Here is a 21,718-nt window from a genome sequence, read left to right as displayed (position 1 = left end):
TACCCTTCTTCCATTCAGGGAAGACATAGACATTACCCAGAATGGCGCTTCCGGTCATAATGTGGTGCGACTTCACCTGGCCATAAGAATCCCGACACCCCTGTTAAATTAATAGCGCTTTAATGCCACTAAGTAGAGGACCAAGAAAGTAGAGTGCAAGCATTACTACACACTTACCTGGAAGAGAACACCCATTCTGTATTTTCCTCCAATTTGCTATGGGAAGCAGGCTAGGCAAGCCTTGGAGGGAACTTAATGAGAGACTCAGCCTTTATGAAAAGATGGGCGTGGCAGTTATATCTTGCGTCAGAAACTCAATTTGCCCATCACTACAAGAGCTATACTAAAATGTATTCTCTGGATACATTATAGGAACTGCTCGGAAAGAAGTCTGGAGGAGAGGCATTATGAAAGAGGTGAGAAGGCAGGGCACCTACTCACTTAGTAATTGCGTCGGCAAGAAGCATCTCACACTATCAGGGCAATTAGAAACCATTCAGGAGAATTACTGACACAACTTATTGACATTTTATCAGCATTCCGCTCTTTCTACAAAAAAACAATATACATCCAAAGGTCTTACCTCTACACAGGTGGACTAGGAGCTTGTTCTCAGTTTGCCCATACCGAAACTCTCCCCATAGATGATAGCCCTATTCACAGAGGACTACAGGGAAGTAGAGATAGGCCAGTTCACAGGTGGCCTATCAGCTTCCATTCACAACATTCAATATTACTTGATGCAACCTACTCATCCCAGACATGGACTGGGCTAAAAGCTTGGTGGTCCAACAGATTTGACTTTGACCATATAGATGTGGACTAGGCTGCACCACTACTAACACCAGAACCTATGATATTAAAAGACAGGTGGCATTGGTCTCTACATAGACTAGTACGGGCTCAGATCTCAGGTACTCTGAATGCTGAAGATGTTGTTGTCCTGACAGCAATATAGTCCATATTGTTTGGGAATGCCAGACACTTAGACCCTGTTGGGATTGTGTCTGATCTGAAATGCAGTCCATGGCGGGGGTTACAGGGAATCTTACTGCACTAACTCTCTTAGCAGAAAATGCCAAAAATAAGAATACGTGGCCTGCTTCGTGGACCTCAAGTCTGCCTTTGACCAAGTGCCCCAAGGACTCTTACGAGAAGAAATGGTCAAATGGGGCATTCCAAGTAACTTACAGAATGCAATCAAAGAATTACATACAGGAACCTGGGCTCAGGTAAAAATTAGAGATGGCACCCAGGCGACAGCGAAAATCGGCACAAGTAACAGATTAAAATAGGGGTGTGTCCTATCCCCAAAGCTTTTCAATTTATATCTAGCTGACCTGGAAGAAGCACTCTAGATAGGCAATAGTCACCCACCAATGCTGGGCAAAGATGAAATTGGATGCCTTCGGTATGCTGACGATATTGTACTACTAAGCCACCCCCAGTAGGATTACAACGAAGTATGAGGGCCCTAGAATTATACATGGATAAACAAGGGCTAGAGCTAAATCTGAAGAAGACAAAAGTAATAAGGCTGGTGGACTCTAAATATAAGACATATTCTTGGTTCTTGGAAGGAAACAGTCGAGGTTGTAACTCATATAAATACCTTGGATTCAAAGTTGAGAGTAAAACTAACTTATAAACAGCAGGTAGCAGTGATGTCTGCTCAAGCTCAATTGCTTATCTATGGTTTCAAATTATTAAAAAAGAACTTGCAGTGTCCGACATACAGCCATCTGCTTTCTGTTATGCGTGCACAGTTAATGCCAACGGTGACCTACGGTACAGAAACAAAGTGAGATCGCGAAGCATTAAGCTTAAACCAAATCCAAACAAAAGTGCACAAATCTGTGTTTAATATGCGAAATCGGCCTCTTCTGCACAAGAATAGCTTTTGGCCTTTCAAATCAAACATTTCAAAGCAAAGGCGCATTCATCAAACTATGCTGGAGGCCACAAGCATCCAAAAGAGACTCCTTCGACAACCTGTGTTGGAAAGAAATTGGGGAACAAAAAGAGAACAACATAAAAGTTTCCTGGGGTCTCTATCAGAACCAGGTTATTGAGGAATTTTGCGTGCAAGAAACCTGGAATGCCAGATTAGGGAAAGTGTCATTTTATGAAGCAATCAAGTAAACAATCATACATATGTTCTGTACCACAGATGTAAACTCTGTTTTGTGAAGACGTCACGCCTGGACAGTAATTAATTCATATATAAACGTGAAGCCTCCGGAATACTTCTCAGCTCACTTTTCATTGACCATAAAACATAAGTTTATGCAGTTCCGCTTTGGCATGTGTGAAACGAAGGATCTTATTCCCCAACTGGAAAGACCAATTTCAAAACCAAGATTATCGATTGTGTAAATAAAAACAAGAATCTCTAACATATAATTTTTGCATAGTTCTTGATAGAAAGAAAAGAATTACTGAACAAAATATTCATAAAACGAACATTCAAAGTTGTAGAGAAGCGGTAACCACCTGGTTAGGCAGTTCTTCAATCCCCCTAGTTTGTAGGGGGATAAAAAATGTTAAACTGAATCTAAAAGAAATACAGGATCAATAGAATACAGGATCTTCAGGGCCAATAGATTACTTTTGAATACTGAATGATTATTTGCACTTCAGATAAGATCAACAAAACATAAGAATATAAGATTTTACAAGAATAGTACACTTAATGCATAAGTCCTTCAACAAGGAGAAAACACTTTATGGACAACAGAACTGTTTCTGTCTTCATCAAATGATAAAAAATGACTTGTTTAATATTTTTATATCGGGTTAATCAATGGATTTTACAATGATGTTATCACTTAGGTAAACGTGATCCTCGAATCAGGAAGCAGCAAGAGAAACTTGGGACTTCACACACTTTAAAAAGAATGCACTTTGTTGTCAATGTTTATCTGTCCACATTTAAAAAGAAAATACAAATGTATTTTAGTGTAATGGTTTTAAAAGACTGAACACTTGAATAAACTAAACTTGAAAATACAGGGGAATTAGCAGACTCTCTAGCACTGCTTCTTGACACCTTACCTGGAGATTACGCCTGAGGTTAGCCGGTGGTTCATAAGAGCTCTGGCCGTAGCCAAACTGTGTATTCTTCGGCTATTGAAAATGAGACACTCTCCCTAAATTTCAGTTCAATCAAACCACTTTATTCGGTTACTGAAAACCATAAAAGTACCATTGATTAGATCTCAATCCATTATATAAAACACATACGGTACCCAATAAAAACACATACATTACCGCAATAAAATTTCATAACCGATTCTTCAATAATAGGGCAATTTAAGAAAATTAGGTCGTTATTAAAACAAAATTCATGAATACTTAAAGACTTCCATATGGTAAAAACAATAAGGGCAATGCACTATTACAATAAAAATAATTTAGTGATAAAAAGGCAAGTATTTAAAAAGTAGTAACATGGACTTTACAGGTTTCTTATACCAGCCTAGGGTGCCGGATTTGTCTAAGTCTCACTGTTGCGACAAGAAAGCTCGCAATATTAAAAATCTCCCATGGATCACCCGTAGGGTGGCAGTAGTGCTATATAAGCACAGATACAATACAATACAATTAAACTTTCGTAAGTACAATAGAGCAGGTTTAACCTTAATAAAGCCTCTCCCTTTTAAGATTGGGACTAAATACCTCCTCCGGATAGCGCAATAATGATCACAAAACATAATAAAGTGCATTGTGTCCTGTATCGAAAAATTATAATCCCGTTATGGCTCAGAAAATGTTCCTAATGGCATTCTACGAACACACCATTTACAAAATTTAGGGTAATTTGCTCCAGCCTCATGGGTGAGCGCTTTGTATTATGTACATTTTTTGGAGGGTTAGTCCAGATTCCGCACTTACCTTATGCCTCTCTCAGTAGCCTTCTGACGACCAGAGATTCTGGCTTACAGCAGGGTGGTGGTCCAACGTATATTTTGGTTCCCCCTTTGATTTAGGCCAGGGCGGACACTCCTATAGCTGTATTCACACAAGGTAAGGTCTTAGAGGCATGATACTGGATATATCCCTACTGTGTGTCTTTCTTTTTTTTCCTTTTCTCTTTGTTCCTTTCTGTTAGCATTGTTTAAAAGAGGTGAACATTGTGGGGTTAAGAAGGGACGTTGAGGGGAAAAGGGCAAGTTTTGTTCTCATGGATGATGGTGCAATGTTTCATAAAAAGTGGCATTAATGATTTGGACCCTGTGGATATTCCGACAACAAATAGACTAACTATCCAGAGTTAATATTAGTTAACTTGATCCTCATGTTCAAGCGTACCTAATTAATATTGAGCCACTGTGTTTGCAATCATGTGACTGGTTAAATAAATGTGTTTTATGAAATATACATTTTTTGACCCTTCTGATTCAATAAAACAAATTGGTTAAAAACTCAAAATTGCACGAATTGATGAGGTATTGTCTTTATAAATTATCTTTACGTCTACAAGCAGGGGTGATTCTGACTTTAAATGGATTCTGCACTGGTTTTTTCCAGACGTTTTACTGTTCTGCCAAACATAATTTGGTGACCTTGTATGCCACCAAGAACAGAATGTTATAAACAATACCAAAGTACCAATAACAGTGAACAATAGACCATTGTTCAACACAAAATGGAGCCGCTCCCAGATAAGTGACCTAGTTGAGGTTTAAATTGTGAGTGTGGACATCTCACAAAATGTGAAGGACAGACATATGTGCACTTGCGGGAGACGCACCTTGATGTAATTTTGACTAAAGGGGTCTTCCCTTCCGATGCCCTGCTCCCATGGGGAATTTAGGTCTCTATTTCAGGATTTCTCAATGAGTCCTTTTCCTCGTGGAGTGTGACATAGGTCACCCCACCTAGTAGCATTTTATCACCGCATGGCTGGTAAGAACGGAGCCCATTATTTATTTTAGGTCCTAATGAATGCCACGGACCCGAACGGGCCACGCGGCAGAAACATGTCGGCCGCACCAATGACGTGGGGGGAATCACCTGCTTTTAACACTATATAGCTGCCAGTCACATTGAATTTGATTTGGTAACTATAATGATTTTAAATTTCACTTAACACTGGCCCCCACTTAGCTTAGAAGTGCATCCCTGTCGTCAGGTGTATGCCCGCCCTCCACCAAACCGAATTTCTGGAGGGTGAGGATTGGTCAATGATGAAGCATGACACCAGGTGGTGTGTGAGACCAGTCTGTCACATTTTGTGAGATGTCCATACTCACATTTTATTTTTTTTAAACTTTTTTTATTATTATAACACAAGAGGAGAAATATACATATCGGGTGTCATTAAGCGAAATACAACACAGCTGTGGACGGGCAAATGAAGTGAAGAAGCACTGTACAGTCAGAATCAGCAGAGAAATCAATACCAGCGTATAGCAGAAGCAAAACAATTAGATAGCAATGACTGCAGGCACCCCCCCCACAGCACCCGCCCACCAGGAGTACAGGATATACGAGGCAGACATATGACACCCAGTTACGTTTAGGCAGAAATCAGGAGAATACGCCACATCTCTTGTGAAGAAGGGAAAAGGAAGATAGAATGGTCATAGAAAATAACAAAGGAAAAATAACCCCCCCCCCCACAACCCCCCACCCTACACCCCTGCAGATGGCTACGACCTAACCCCATTAGCAGCGTGCCTGTCGCCCCCTAAACTACGCCCCAAGGAAGGGAAAAAGTTGGAGGAGGAGAATGTTGCAAAACGATACGAGCTCCCGGACTCCCATCCCCCCGCCAAAAGCAGACACCCCCTACCATAGTATTAAGCAAGTTTTAGCAAATCAAGAGACAGTCCGTAGGGGAGCCGCAAACAGAAAAAGGACCATCCCGCCCGACCCCCGGCACCAAAGAGGCAGCAAATCCCGTCCCGAGCATATCAGACTAACAATAATCAGACAATCAGATTCACATCTGGCCCTGCTCCCACAGATACCACCCAGCAAAGACAAAAGAAACAGTGCATCAAAGTCCAATCAAGTTCAGCCCAAACCCTCACGATCCATAACGATGACCCCGTCCAGTACAATTAGGTCGCTGCGTTTCTCCACGCAGGCTCTGTCCATCCGAACCGCCATCACAACAAGAATAATAGATAACAGTAGAGTGTCAAAATCAATTCGATAGGAGGGAAAACAGGATAGACGTCCACAGAGTCCAAGATTCAAAGCAAGTCCACTGCCCACCAGCGATAAATCAGCAAAGCGGCCTTGATCCCTCACGAAAAGAGGCAAAGGTGTGATCCGACAGACGTTGGAGAAGTCACAATGGCTTACGAAGATAGTCACATCCATCTTGGGCGGGGTCGACATAGGGCTAAAGAAACGTCCAGTTCTTTCGGGCTCGATCGCCGCCATCTTAGGGTCGCAGTAGATTTCCGTGTTGGTATCCTGCACAGGGTCCTCGGTGACAATCAAGGCGTTCTCCGCGGAAGAAATATCTCGGCTCTCCAGGAACAAAGGGCCGGAATCCGGTCTCAAGCCTACATGATCAACAGTTATGATCATCTCCTGGAAGGTGGCGGTGAATCGTGTGTGGAGCTCCAAAATGGCGGCCATTACAGTGCGTATCGACGGTGTAGTGTCAACCCGCTCCATCGCCCCTCAATGAGCGACCGGGCGGGTGTCCGAACCTCGGAGGTCGACTTCTCCGGGGCACAGGGCAGAAGCAATGTAGAAACCACCTTTAACACGTCCAAAGCACGATATCAGTACCGTCGCCGCCCACGGGGAACCGAGCCCAGAAAACCCCGGGAGCTCAACAGGGCCTCCGGGCAGCAGAGCCCCGAACAAATAGTCGGTACAATAGGCCACCGTAGTGGCTGGGTAGAGCTGTCACCAAATCACCATCCATAACGGGAGAAGAAAAACACCACTTCGGGAGACCGGAACCGCCCATGGTCCGCGGCCGATGTTGTTCAACTCCAACACCGGGTTAGAACTCGAGGCCCCGGCTTCAAATTGGGGTAGGCCAAGAATGACACACGACATATCGTTGTCGTCCGAGCAGCTAGAAATTCCGGGATTGCACCTTTCAAGTCAGGCGCAGTTCACCTGCACGGGAGTCCGGCGGGAAATCAGGATAGGAGTCAGGATTCATGAGCCTCTGGCGGAGATTGGCGGAGCCGGGAGCTTATGCGGCCATCTTGGTTACGAGCGTAGCTCCTCCCCCCCCATACTCACATTTTAAACCTCACCTAGGTCACTTCTCTGGGAGCAGCCCCATTTTGTGTTGAACATTGTATGTTGGAGGCTGGCCTGCTCCTGGTGCCCCGTGCCTCTATTTCCCTCCCCCAGGAGACCCTGGGGATAGTGTGGTTATAGCAAAAGACCATTCCCACTACCAGTCAACCCTCACTCTACCCAAATAGTTTGACCCCCTTGTGGTGCATTTCATGTTTCTCTGCGCTCTTAAGACCATTTCAAATTGGCATTCGAACTTATGGAACTTTTCATGTGAGATGCATTAGTTAGTGAGAGGGTACATGTGATACCCTTAAACAATGGATAATATGTGAGAGAGCTCCTAACTAGAATGTTTTTATATGCTAACAAAGACAAAGAGAATGTGTTCCTATACTGTAGACTCATATGAGCCAATTTTGCTATTCGACAACAGTTCCTTTTTTAATTTCAAAATTGTATTTGTTTCTAGAACTAAAGCCAAGAGGTGTAGCCGTCAACCTCATTCCAGGGTTGCCAGCATATATCTTGTTTATGTGTGTCCGCCATGCAGACTACCTGAATGATGATCAAAAAGTGCGTTCATTGCTGACTTCCTCTATTAACAGCATCAAGAAAGTGTTAAAGGTAAGTGGTGGTTTTTGTTAAAGTTTTAACCAACTGTGTTAATTGTAGTAAATATGGTCCTGCTTTGTAATAAGAGTGAATATTTGTAACTACAGTACCTGGTTTATCTCCCGAGATACGTGATAGGCAATAATTTTTTGAGAATTCATAGGTATTAATGTGATAGTAACAAACTGGCTTCTTTTCTGATTTTATAGAATGCAAATATAAATGACTTAGTCATGATGAGACCCTTAGTAATAATAGTAAGTTAAAATGTTGACGATATATCTAGGATGTTCGGTGATTAAGATTTAGATTAGGATTATTCTGATTATAGAAAAATATTTCTTATATATGAGACTGAATTTACAGTTTTCATGTAATTTTATGCTTTTATACAAATATTTGCGCTACTATGAAACTACATTGAGCATTATTTTGAAAATAGTGGCCGTGATTGTTTTTTAAATCAACTGAAAATGTTATGTTAAATTAATTTCTTAAACTCTCAAATACCCAAGGGTACCTTGGCGCTGCCTCGACTGAAGCCCAAACACTTCTAGCTCTAAAACCTTAATGAGTGAAGAGAAAGGTTTTAAGTGATTTCCTAAAGAGAAATAGATTGTCTTTAAGGCGAGAGAGTTGGTTATTCCAGACTTTGGAAGCATTACTAACCAAGCTTCTACCTCCCCAGGAGGCTAGTTTGAATCTTGGGATAGAGACATTTTTGTTCTGAAGGATCTTATTGACCTCTAGGGGAGTAACACTTGAATTTCTTCTTTAGGTATTTTGGACCGATACCGTTTAATAATTAAAAGTAATGCAAAGAGCTTTAATTATGAATCTTTGTCTTACAGGTAGCCAGTGAAAGAGTGTAAGTGCTTGGGAGACAGATTCAAATTTTGGAATACCAAGAAGCACTCTAGTTGCAGAATTTGGAATAGTGTATATATATAGCCTGAAGTATTCATTTAAGAGGGGAAATCTCTATATATCAACCTTAGAATTAATCCAAGGCTACATTTGTATATATATATATTTCTTTAAAATATGGTGTCTCTATCCGTGTGGATTATTTACTTATTTATTTAAATTTGTATACCAGCGCACAGCTACTCCCAAGGGTTTTAAGGGATCTACAGAAAGACAGAGATGGTTCAAGATACAGGGTATAACAAGGCTTGCCCCCATTGCTCCCATGAGACTGGGATATGAACTCTATTTTCTTCATGCCAGTGTGGTACCCATCATGCTGGCCCCTACCCTGTAGGGCTATTGAGGAGAAAGAGAGATTCCTTCTTTCTCTCGCAGAACTTAGGCCTTAGTTGGGCCACCCTGCAACCCACTGTCTTTTGTCAGTAAAAGGGATGTTAAGGAACATGGTGCGAGCACCCCCAACATGTTCAGGAAGTTCACTATCTCACGCCATAATTGTGTTGTAGGCCAGCTTTTTCCTGCTCAGCTAGGCTTGTCCAGAAACAAGTAATCACTCCCGGGACCAACCAACCGCACAAGTCTCATCCATGGCCCGCGATTAAACTGAGTTTGCACTCCACAGTAGCTGGGGCATGCCAACTCCTACCTATGCAGCCTCACACTTTGGGTTAATTGCCCAGCATACCCCCAAGTTCAGCGGGGCAGCTCATCTGTCCGGCTTCTACCTCTATTCCTTGCCTAGAACCATCCCTCACTTGTCAGCAGGCCAGTTCACAGACATGAGCCTAATTGTTATGATTCTTGTAAACTCAGCACAGGTTTCAAACTTTCTTTTTTCTAGTGGCCAATCTCACTGGCCAATCTCACTGGGGACCATGTTCGTCTTTTTGTTCCACTGCTCCACCATGCCATGGGTCTATGGCATCACAGCTTCTAAATCAATCAATGCATTTCTAAAGCGCACTACCTACCCATGAGGGTCTCAAGGCCCTGAGGGGGGGCTGCTACTGATCGAAGAGCCAGGTCTTGAGAAGTCTTCTGAATGCCAGCAGGTCCTGGGTCTGTCGTAGGTTGGTAGGGAGAGTGTTCCATGTCTTGGCGGCGAGGTAGGAGAAGGATCTGCCGCCGGCGGTGGTTTTCCGGATACGAGGAACTGTTGCGAGGGCGAGGTTGGCAGAGCGGAGACTGCTGGTGGTGGTGTAGAAGCTGAGTCAGTCGTTGAGGTATGCTGGTCCGACGTTGTGAAGGGCTTTGTGTGCGTGGATGAGGAGTTTGAAGGTGACCCTCTTGTTGACAGGGAGCCAGTGCATGTGGGGTGTGATGTGGCTGTGTCGGGGGATGTCGAGGATCAGTCGTGCCGAGGCGTTCTGGACTCGTTGTAGTCGTCTCAGGAGCTTGGTTGTTGTTCCTGAGTAGAGGGCGTTCCCGTAGTCGAGTCTGCTGGTGATGAGGGCCTGGGTGACGTTTTTTCTCGTGTCAGAGGGGATCCATTTGAAGATCCTGTGGAGCATTCGGAGGGTGTTGAAGCAGGATGCAGAGACGGCATTGACTTGCTTTGTCATGGAGAGGGCGGAGTCGAGGATGACCCCCAGGTTGCCTGCGTGGGTGGTGGGTTCCGGGGGTGTGCCTAGCGATGTGGGCCACCAGGAGTCGTCCCAGGCTGATGGGGTGGGTCCGAGGATGAGGACCCCCGTCTTGTCTGAGTTTAGCTTCAGCCTGCTGTCTTTCATCCAGTCGGCGACTGCCTTCATTCCTCTGTGGAGGTTGGCTTTGGCGGTGTGGGGGTCTTCGGTGAGGGATATGATCAGCTGGGTGTCGTTGGCGTAGGAGATGATGCTGAGTTTAAGTTGTCGTGCGACGTGGGCGAGGGGTGCCATGTAGACATTGAACAGCGTTGGGCTGAGGGAGGATCCCTGTGGGCCTCTCACACATTGCATATCACGCACGTACCCAGCTAGGTCCCGTCTGTCTCACCTGGCATTCTTGGGATCTGATGTGCCGACTTCTCCTCCCAAAATGCATGCAAAAGGGCAGGGAGCTGTTCATGTCCTATGGAGTTGTAAAGTGGGAGGAATGTGAAGGATTATTAAGGGCAATATAGGGTCTCTAAGCTATTGCACCTCATGGGTTACTATCCATGCCCCTTTGGTGCTTTCCCCCTAATAAGAAACAGTTCTGGAGGTGCATCGTATAATTCTTAGTGGTTATGGGCACTAGTCATTAAAGTAATATTAGGTTGCCGTTCAAGAGAGTAGAGGAGCCCAAATCACCTATTTTGTGGTTCATTAATATGTTTATGAATGGGGTGCCAGTCAAAATACAGTGTGGCGCTATTAAGGGGTACCATTCGTTCAGATTACAGTGGATAGCAGTCCCTGGTTCATAGTGGCACCAACTAATCAAATTACAGTGGGCCAGTTGAGAGCGTGCAGGCGAAATAATTCACTGAATTTACAGTGGATTGCAGTTCATGGGATGCAGTTGGTTGCAGTGGTAGAAAGCCTGGATTTACTATTCACTGAGAGATTTTAGAGGGAGGTAGGCTAATAAGAGTATAAGCTACCAGTGTTTCAAGTTGCATTCCAGAGTAGAAGCAATAACTCATTTGTTGTTCAGGGACTATTCAAACCAATAATTAGGCAGGATAAGGAGAAGGAGCGTGAAATTGGTGGGCCAAGGCGTAGAGCCAAAGAGGCTGAACATGTTAAATGGTGATGTATTTTGCATTCATGTCTCCCACTGCAGTGCATCACACTGCTCTGTAAAGTTCATCACCAACATCATTAGATGGCTGATGGGTGGAGAGCTCAATAGGCCCTCTAGCCCCAATACAAATAGATCTTCATGCTGGAAGGTAACTGAGCATCCACACTGGTAACGGTGATAGGGTACTGTGTAGCAGGCGCCTTCTAGGGTACGTGACTATCATCACTATGATGCAGCCTAGTGGGGTGCATGGGTAATCCCTAAACCTGAGACAGAACAGCCACTTCTTCCACTAGATGATTGTTTTGATTAGGCACTGCCCTACCATGTATTTCTTCTTTAAGACCGAAGCAACAGATGGGTGGGAAGCATCGTGGGCTTTCCCACGCCTACACTGCTCTGCTCCACTCAGAGAATGTTTTTTAATTGTGCCGAAGGTTTGGAGCAGGGAGTGATTTGGGGGATCATCTTGTAGCTCGACCCTTGTGTGAGACAAGGCTTTCCAGGGTACCGCAAATAAGATCACACTCTGTTGATAAACATCCTTATTTACACTCCAAGTTCAGAAGTGAAGTCTAGACTGGATGGGAGTACTAGACCTATGAAAACCTCTAGGTTTTCTACCAGCTAAAGCTGTGGGAGCTGCTAATTATTACAACCAGCAAGTGAGACGATTTTCAGAGTTTAGAGAGAATACTAATATATAATTTTAAAAGACATGGTAGAATCTAAGGTATGTGATATTAGTTGCCATGGGAATATAGATAATAGGAGCTGGCAGTGTTTATGTCAGGTGGACAGGTAGGCAATCTAGATGGGGAAGCTGTTGTTTGTCTTTACAGCTGCTTGTGCAGCTCTCTTTGCCTGTACTGTGGGTTTCATCAATTTGGTGGGCAACCAGGGTAGATAATGCAGTTTGCTTAACACAATTGTTACTGCTGACTCTCGAACACATGGCTCTTCCTAGAATACAAGGTATTGTTGCTTGTTGATATGACTTTGGCCCACTTGTCAATCTTTAAACTAGCAATTTTGATATTTAATACAGACTCTTTTTTGTTAGAAACCAACCTCTCCACTGCCACCGGATATTGATCCAGTAATTTTGAAGGCCTCATGGCCGTTTGCTTTTACCATTTTTGAGACTGACCTGCCAGAGGCCCTGAGCAGTCGCAAGAGCGATGTCGTAAAAATGAGACGTGTCCATTTGCTGCTCACTTTTTACTATTCAGTGTTCCTGGTAAGGAAATTGAACAGCCTTCGAAGACGTTGTAAGGAGGACACTGAGTGGCCTTCACAGTCACTTGAGCGGGAGAGCTGACAATTCAAAGAAAAATGCAATCAAATTGAGTCAAGCAAAATCCAAGGTCCTTTTGAGCGTAATATCCTCCCAAAAGGGCAAAATGAAAGCTGAAACTAATAAAGGGGCCTGGTTCTGTTCAGCATTCTCATGGATGACACTTGCAGAGAAAACGCTGACATAAGCACATGTGGCTGAGAGAGTTCTTTTCAGTCCTATAAGTACAGCATCTTATGTGTGCCACCTTATTGATTAGACCCAGTGCTTCTGAAGCCAAGGACATCCCATAGTGCTTACAACATCTAACTACGGGCATTTCAAGCTAACATGACTAAAGTTGATGCAGTTTGGCAGAGCTACTCCTATAACAAACGTTTACACGTGCAACACCAACAGCCCTGCCAGGAGGTGTATAGCCACTGAAAATGAAAAAAGACTAGCAAGCAGACATTTCACTGAAAAGTAGTGCTGTCATTACTAACTGCATTTGTTGACAAAGGCTAGTCTCGAGTCACTAGAAACCCAGCGCCATCCAAGTTTAAGTCCCTTGTGATTTCAGAAGTAAGAACGTTAAAAATCGATGCAGAAATTTTCTAGCCAACAAAATCGGCCTGTGTTTAAAACTGAAGCTGAAGTAAAAATATACCCAGTACTATCTACCGAGTACTATCAGAGGTCATGGCAGAAGAGGTGGAAAAACAGCAGAGATATCTCTGTCAGAACATCCAGGCAATGGTATGGTAAATCTCATGGAAAAGGAACAGACTATTTCAGTGAGCAGTAACGTTTACTCAGATGGAGAATACGTTTTTGCTGGAAGCTGATGTTGGATTTTCGATTATGTTTGCCCTGTTCTTTTGTTCTTGCCCTTTGGTGTTCATGGGCAAGCATTGTTGCTCTTCTATGTATTGTGTTGTGGCGGCCAAGTGAAAACTTGGTCAAACCAGGCTGGGAGTCTTCCTTCCTGGATTGTGTGTGCTCCAAGCTCCATTTCCTGGTTTCACCTTCTCTTCATTCAGCAGTTACACGTAAGTTGTTGCCATCCTCATATTTACCTGTCTCTGTGTTCAGGGGATTTCTGGTCAGGCATCTTTTAGCGGACTCAAAAAAATCTGAAAACAAAGAAATAGGTTCTGCCGGGACTAGTTACTAACAGCCTAGGGTTTATGATAGGGCCAGGAAGGGTTCCACATCTGAACAGTGGGACTCTCTTTTAAGTGGTATATGTGAGGGAAGTTATCTTGCACCACAAAGGTAAGAGGAGGCACTTAAAGATTCAAACATATAATTATATATTTAGCTGCTAAAAGAAAAAATGCCTAAATTCTATTTCGAAAAGACTTCTCTTCAGGGTCTATTCCTGGTAATCCCTGCCTAATACCTTCCCCCAGATCTGTGACATGCTTCTGAGTTATTCTAGTTATGGCCAAGGTGACACACTTAAGGGGAGCGAGTTACATGCTGTTTAAGTGATGAGTATGAGTTTATTGAGTCTTGATCTGACTGTAGACATCAATTCAAATAACCCATTGAAAATCTATAACAGGCCAGTACCTTTGAACTTGCCCAAACAATGATGGAACTTTTCACACGGAAAGGAAATTTGAGGTTCAACTTCTGCAAAAGCACTACCTCCGAGTACGAAGATGTTTCCCACAACTTTAGTTGCCTCTGTTTCAACGTCATTAGGAAAAGACTCCTGAACTTAACTTTAAGCCTTTGTTTAAAGGACAATGAAGAAATAGTAATATTAGCTCATAGTGACGGACTTGTAACCAGATATATAGTGTTATTCTTATCGAAAATCCCGACATTTTTTAATTTGATGGTGTTGGAAACAAAAATACAAGGGGAACCAACTTTCACAAAAGGACTACATCTCACTTAAGCAGAGAATGGAGTTCAGTCCATCGTAATGAAGGATGTTAGAGCCACAAAGGACACTGTCCAATAGTAGACCTGTAAGAAGGCACTGAGGTCAATGGAGAGATGAATTCAGACAGACGAGTTCGCCTGGGAAAGACCTAGAATGTTGTTTAGTGACAAGCTAGTGTATTTTAAGAAAAATTATAATAACACTCTTAGATCAAATAACCTTGCCCGGAGTTAAGGCATGCTTGTTCCTTTTGAGTCCAGTTGTGACATATGAACCTAAACGGTCAACAGTGACTTTGCTGAAGTGATTTTAACATAACGATACCCCCTCAATGTTGCCTGGTACCCGAAGGTATGATATAAAAAAACGAAATACCTATACCAATGCTTAAAGATCCTAGGGGAAAAGAGACGGATAAAAAAGAAAGAAAAATTATGCTAAGTATACAAGCCCTGTAAAAGCAAGTTTATCGTGCTACGGTGAGCAAATCTGACCAGGAAACCAACCTTAAATCCAGTTGTATTTCCGTCCCGAATGGGATTCAATAGGGTTCAATGTTAAACACACAGTTAAGACTGCACATATCTTGTGTCCAGAAATAATCCCTCCTATTCACAGTATATGTATCCTGGATGTGTTTCCCAGTGAGGAGTCCCTGAGAATGTGTAAATAAAGGAAAACGTCCTAATTATATATGAGAATACACCCAAAGGAAAAATGGCTGGGGCATATTCTATATACTTTGAGAATATGGTAATGTGGTCTCACATACCTTAAACGAGGATTTAGTGATAGTGCAAGTTTATTCAGGCATGAATAAATAAAATCTGTGGTGAATTGCACCCACTTGATGCAGGTTGTGTTAAAGAAAATAACTGGCAGCCATATCCTTGCTGGTATTAATACGGGACCTTTACCTAATAAAAAGGATAAAAGGAAAGTGTGTCAGAACAAGTGAGTAGACAGACCTCACGGTGAGTATTTAAAAGATGTCCCCAAATGCAGATGCTGATATCTAACGTAATTGGCACTGTACCACTAATTGCAGGAGAACATTCAGTTAGTTATGGGCGCTTACATCTGTGATGAACAGAGCTCCTTCCGGCGTGTACGCTAGAGACCTAATGGCCCGCAGAAGAACCCACATTTATATAGGCCTGGCAGCAGAAACAGTTGTAGGACTGTACCCGCTCCAAAGACGTTGCGAATCTTGGAACTGTAAATTCAGTACCTCGCTTATCAATTGAGGTTAAAAGTGGGCAATTCATCAGCCCACTTGATATAGAGCTCAAGGGTCGTGGAGTGTTGATCAGCATTATGCTCAATGGGCTAATGCATAGTAATAAAACAAATACCATTGGCCATCCTGGAGTGTCTAATCTCCCCATACGGGATAATAACATAGATAGAGAATACAACCTGATTTAAGGTTGGTTTTCCGGTCAGATTTGGTCACCGTAGCAGGATAAACTTGCTTTCACGGGGCTTGTATACTTAGCTTCATTTTTCTTTGTTTTTTACCCGTCTCTTTCCTACTAGGATCTTCATGCATTGAGTATAGGTATTTTGTTTTTTATTACATACCTTCGGGTACCTGGCAACATTAAGGGGTGTTGTTATGTTAAATTCACTTTAGCAAAGTCACTGTTGACTGTTTAGGTTCATATGCACAACTGGACACACAAGGAACAAGCATGCCTTAACTCCGGACAAGTATATTTTATATAAGAGTGTTAATATAATTTCTCTTAAAATACACTATTTTGTCACTAAACAACCGAGGTGACACATTTAAGACAGCATGGGTTTCCACATGCTCGAGTACGCAACACGAGCCAATCCTTCAAAATTAGTCTGTCACAGTGGGAAACTGACACTGGATGCTATTGTTGCATACCTTTCGTTCCCCGATTCTGTACTATTGTTTGTTTCTTAGCCCTGAAGTAGTCGCTGCGCACAACCTTAAGCACAACGAAACATGTTTTGGCTAAGTCTGTTGTGAATAAACCGAAGCGCATGTTCCAGCAAAGACTCAAGCTTTTGTTACACTGTTACTGATATAATTGATACACTGTTAGCGTGTGGAGAGGACTGTTGTTCATAAATACAAACTGGTTAAAGCAGTTTGAAGGCATTGCAAGAAGTCGCACTTTTATTGCTAGCAGAGTTCCACGAAGAGAGAGGTACATGGGCTTTTGGAAGCAGTGAGTAAGTGCAAGTGAGTATATTTTAGATGCCCTAGCAATCATCTAATAATGCTTCCCCAAGCCAGATGTTTTCATAATAATAGTACTATAATGTAGTTAATCCTAGGAACTGCTTTGTCATTGTCCTTGTCCTTGGCTAGGGCAGACATGATCTTTTAATGCTCTTATTGTAAAATGTGGACACACTCCATCCAGAGTGCTAATTCTTGATACATATCAAATAAGTGCTGTTCTCATATTTCCCTCCATTCCTCCATGTGAACGGATTCAGCCTGCATCAGAACTGCACGATTTACTAATTTTGTGTCAAACTGATGCTTCATCAGTCCCAACATAAGGTGAAAATGCAGTTTGTCTGGACACACTATTCTCACCAATTGAGAAACTGGTGCCACCTGGTGGTGGAGCAAGCAAATACAACAACGTTAGCTACACTATTAGGCCTGAATACTAACTAAACTGGCACATCCCAGAGCAGGCTATGTGCGAAAACATTTGAGGAAATTTCAGGCACTACCTCTTTCACCAGGGCAAATTGGTAATGGGATATCATCAGCCGTTTAGAATGCTCTTACCACAGAGACACGTTCTGGTTGGCTGTGCTACATACAGTTACTGAAACAGAATGATATTTCTTATTTCCAGGCCCATAGGTCCCAGATGTCTTTAAGTTGCGGTCACTTGTAAGTCTGAGGCATCCACTGATCGTTGGCCCCTCACCCAAAGGACAAGAAACATAGGCCCACTTGTTGTGTTGCTGACCTGCATTAGACTTGGAACGGAGACTTTTGCTAAAACCAGTTTTTCAGGCAGGAGGAGTACGGACTTGCACGCAGGCATTTTATATTTGCTTTAACAGCAGCTCACCTATAGTACTGGCAAAATGTGCCAGATATGTAAGAACGATTAGATAACTGCTCCATCAAGCTAAATTAACGGTAATACAGCAATTGCAGCCGGTATGACTCACAGGTGAAGGGGGGGCAGGGGACTTGCTCAGAGGTTCGCAGGGGGAGTGGGTTAATTAAAAAAAAAATTAATTAAACTTACCTTCCCGGATCCCGTGCCGTCGCAGCTCCTGACCAGGTACCCCGGTAATGAACAGGAAGCAAGCAGCATCGCTCCCTCTCCTCCCATAAGCCAATCACAATGCTGCAATGGCAACGTTGTGATTGGTGGTGATGGCGCCCAACCAAACATTTGCTTTCTCGCAGTGCGAGAAGCTGAAACATAAAATGGTAGTTTTATGTTTCAGCGAGAAAGCAGTGGGGCGACGTTCCTCCGCCCTAATGGAGGAGCCGCCCTGTGATTAAGCCTGGGCAGTGAACTCTGTCCGCTCGTGGAGTTTGCGGAGTTTCTCGCACTCCGTGTTACGCAGAGCTCGCGGAGTTCTGAAAAACTCTGCTTCGCTCAGCGGAGCAGAGTTTTTTTCCTCACTCATTTTCACCTACGTCAACTTAGCGAGTGCGAGCGAGGAAAACAAACCTCCCGCCGAGATTTTTCCTCGTTCGGGATCATCAACATCAAGTTGGCTAGCGTTGAAAATAAACATCCCAGCGAGATTTCTCAACGCAGGGTGGTCAGGTTTCTCATTGCGAGTGGTTGAGTATGCTCGCAATGAGAGACTACTTGTTCGCGTTGAGAAAGCTGCTGCACAAGTAAAAATCTACTTGAGCAGCAAAAAAGAGAAAGAAGGGACCGCTTGTGCTGTGCAGGGTGCCGTTCGCAATGATTGCACAGTGCGGACAAGCATCCGCACTGTGCAATCACCGCGAACAGCATTTTTCTATGGAACTCCGCCGCTTGCGGAGCTCCGCGTAGTGCGACAGAGGTTTTTTTTGCACTTCACGTAGCTCCGTGTTGTGCAACTACGCGAACTCCGCCCAGGGTTACTTGTGATACAGTGGGAAGTAAGTCAGACTTTAATCACATCTTTCGCCCGTCCCCTTTGAAAAAATATTAGATGGGCCCAGCAGCTAAAACCGTAAACACTGTTCCATTTGGCTAACTCAGTACTTCACAACTGTTTATCAGTGAAATAAGGCTTTAAATTGGACTATGATTTTTTAATATCATGCAAAGAAATTGTAACTAGTCAATTAGGGCCACTGGCAAATCATGACTATTTATTGAATGCAGACGGCACCTCAGAATAATATCAGCCCTGTATTTCATTAACACCGTTTTTATCCAAGAGCTAGGTGATAACATGTTCAAACAGAATAAGAGGTATAAACAGATGTTAAGGGCTAAACTAGTGTTATGGGCTTTTTGATCGTTCATGCAGTTTTATTAGGTCCTGTAAGGGATTAATAAACAAATGATTATATAATGCACTAAGTCAACATAGTTTCCAAGGAGATTTGTTTTTTTTTAAGAAAGAACATCTAACTTCCTGGTGAAACCTGACAGCACAAGGCACTTTATATTTATAGAATCCCAGGCCATTCTTGAGCTGAATATGAGGCACAAACAGGTTCAAAGTTTTATTAGTCTTACCATGGCTAGTAAGAGGTGACAAAATAAATACCCAGGACCATAGAGTTAGCACAATTAGTTACTCAGTGTACAAGGCACCCTAGAACAACATCAGCATTCAATTATACGCTTAGCATTGCTTTTACGCAAGAACTATGTGAACCACATGACTGAACATATAAGAGGCGCAAACTAGTTATACAGGCCGAATAAATGACCAAGATGCATTAGCAGGATGTGCAAGGGAGCAGTAATCAAGTTATAATGTAATGCTTTTTAGTCTTTTTAGGAGTCACATAAAGTCCAACATTATATGAATGCCTGCTAAGTAAGGATGTCCTATTCCAGAGGCAATTTCAGATAATACATGCACTTTAAAAAGCACACAAACCCATGTCACCTTCGAGCGGAAGATGTGGTAGAATCAGTTTAAGGCTCAAGCAATGCTTTATAAGTCTTAAAAACAATTCTCATTTTTTTTATCTGTAAGGACACATAACTAAATAACGAATTAGAAATAACTATACGTCAAAACCTTTAGTTTTTGTGACAACTGCTAGAAACCAGGTTATCCCTGCTCGTTTTGATGGATTAAGTTACCATTTGTACAAGGATCCATAATTGTTACAGGGAGGAATAATTATCCCTGTTCGTTCACAAGGATTAATTCAACCTTTTTTTCAAGGATTATACAGGGGGACGAAATAGGAATAATAGGTGGTCATTATTTGTCATTTTAGCTTGTTAGCAATATGTATTTGTTTTTGGCTAAATTATGTTGCATTGTTTCATGCACCCTATGAATAACTTTGCTTATTGTGAACTCAACTGTTTTTATTCGATGCATCTTTCAATGACCTGTTTACCCTGTGTTACAAGCGTTAAGGTTTTAATTAACTAAACAATACATTTAAACTTGAAACGTGGTCCCTCACCCCACCAATCATGAGGAGAAACGTGGTAGTTACCTAAACCCTCATAGGCCTGCGTTCATCTATTTGAGCCCCCCCCCCCTCTTGCAGTGGTGCCTTATAGTCTCTGGTATGCATGCAATATTAATTCATGCATGATCAAAGACACGCCGGTAATTTTGACTTTGCCTATTTACCTAAAGTATGGCAAGATTAACAAACACTGTTCTCAAATAAATGAGGATCATAGTTAGACTAGTAAATCATCATATCCCTGAATATTTTTTTTTTCTACGCATCTTCTCTGAGTGTCAGGAAAAGGATAGAAATTGGGGCACTTCCAGGAGTCTTACAGATAGTGAGGAGCTTGGATGATTTGATTGCTGCCCAACATGTTTGGTGGAGGTCCCTCTTGGGATTGAGTTTCCAGTAAGTACTAAGGACTGCAATGCCAACATGGCGTTTCCTTTTGCTGAACCACTTTCCCTACATATTAGCACTGTACTGTCAGAACTAGAAACTGGTCGCAGTGTTGGAGCTCAAGGAAAGCATATTTGCATCGTCATGAATTGGCCATGCCTTCTTGTTGGGACAAATACCTTATTGCATACATCACCATGTCTAGACTCGACAAAGTATGCACTTTTGATGACTTCATTGGTTGGTAGACTTCCAGAATGATATAAGTGGCTAAGATCTTGTGGCTGTTTTCAAAACATTAGAAATTTGCCAGTCAGTTTCGAAGTCTAACCATATCATGGATTCACTACATTTCCCATAATCCATCTGCACAGGAAGTGAGATCACTGGATTGCCCATCGCCCATCTGCAAAGCAAGTGACATAATTGGATTTCCTATCATCTATCTGCCCAGGAAGTGACAACAGTGAATTTTCCATCATCCATCTGTACTGGAAGCAACAGCACTCCTTTTCCTTCCCATGACCTATTTAATCTCTGCCACACCGTGGATGTGCATGGAAGGGGAGAGGATATGGCCTTACGGCTAGAGCGGTCGACCTCGATGCTAGGGAACCAGGTTCGAGTCTCGGCAGGGATGCTCAACATCCAGTGATTCTGGGCAAATCAATTAATCTTCCTATGCCTAAATAAAATGAATGTGTCCATCTGTAAGGCAACTGGTGCGCATGTAAAGCGCTCTGATACCTTCGGGTCAAGTTTGTGCTATATAAAACTCCAGGGGGAAAAAAAAGTTCCTAATGCCTGGCAAAGGCAAGACTGTCTGCACCTTGACTGTGCCAAGCTCCAGGAACGCTAGTCATTCACTCTCCCACTGCTACCATGCTGTGACCCTCTGCACACTCCACCGCGGCGACTGCTCTACATGATGCTGCCTCGTGGCACCACACAACACAGAGGGAGCATTCTCCATTGTTTTCTGCAAATTTCCGTGCTCTTACCCTCACCCAACACTTGCCACACCAATAGCACCCTATGGACTCACAAAGTCTTA

General features: G+C 42.9%; 1 protein-coding gene across 3 annotated transcripts in view; it reads left to right on the top strand.

Moving 5' to 3' along the window:
- MYO5A (myosin VA) overlaps positions 1-21,718 on the top strand; it is a 665,088-nt gene that overhangs the window by 601,204 nt on the left and 42,166 nt on the right. For all 3 annotated transcript variants that reach the window (XM_078684842.1, XM_078684845.1, XM_078684843.1), the window contains one exon: positions 7,694-7,848. In XM_078684842.1, coding sequence (XP_078540968.1) covers positions 7,694-7,848 — 155 coding nt within the window. The remainder of the gene's footprint in view (positions 1-7,693; positions 7,849-21,718) is intronic.

Source organism: Lissotriton helveticus, chromosome 3_2, assembly GCF_964261635.1.
Source record: "Lissotriton helveticus chromosome 3_2, aLisHel1.1, whole genome shotgun sequence".
NCBI lineage: Eukaryota > Metazoa > Chordata > Amphibia > Caudata > Salamandridae > Lissotriton > Lissotriton helveticus.
This window is presented reverse-complemented; position numbering and strand designations above follow the sequence as displayed.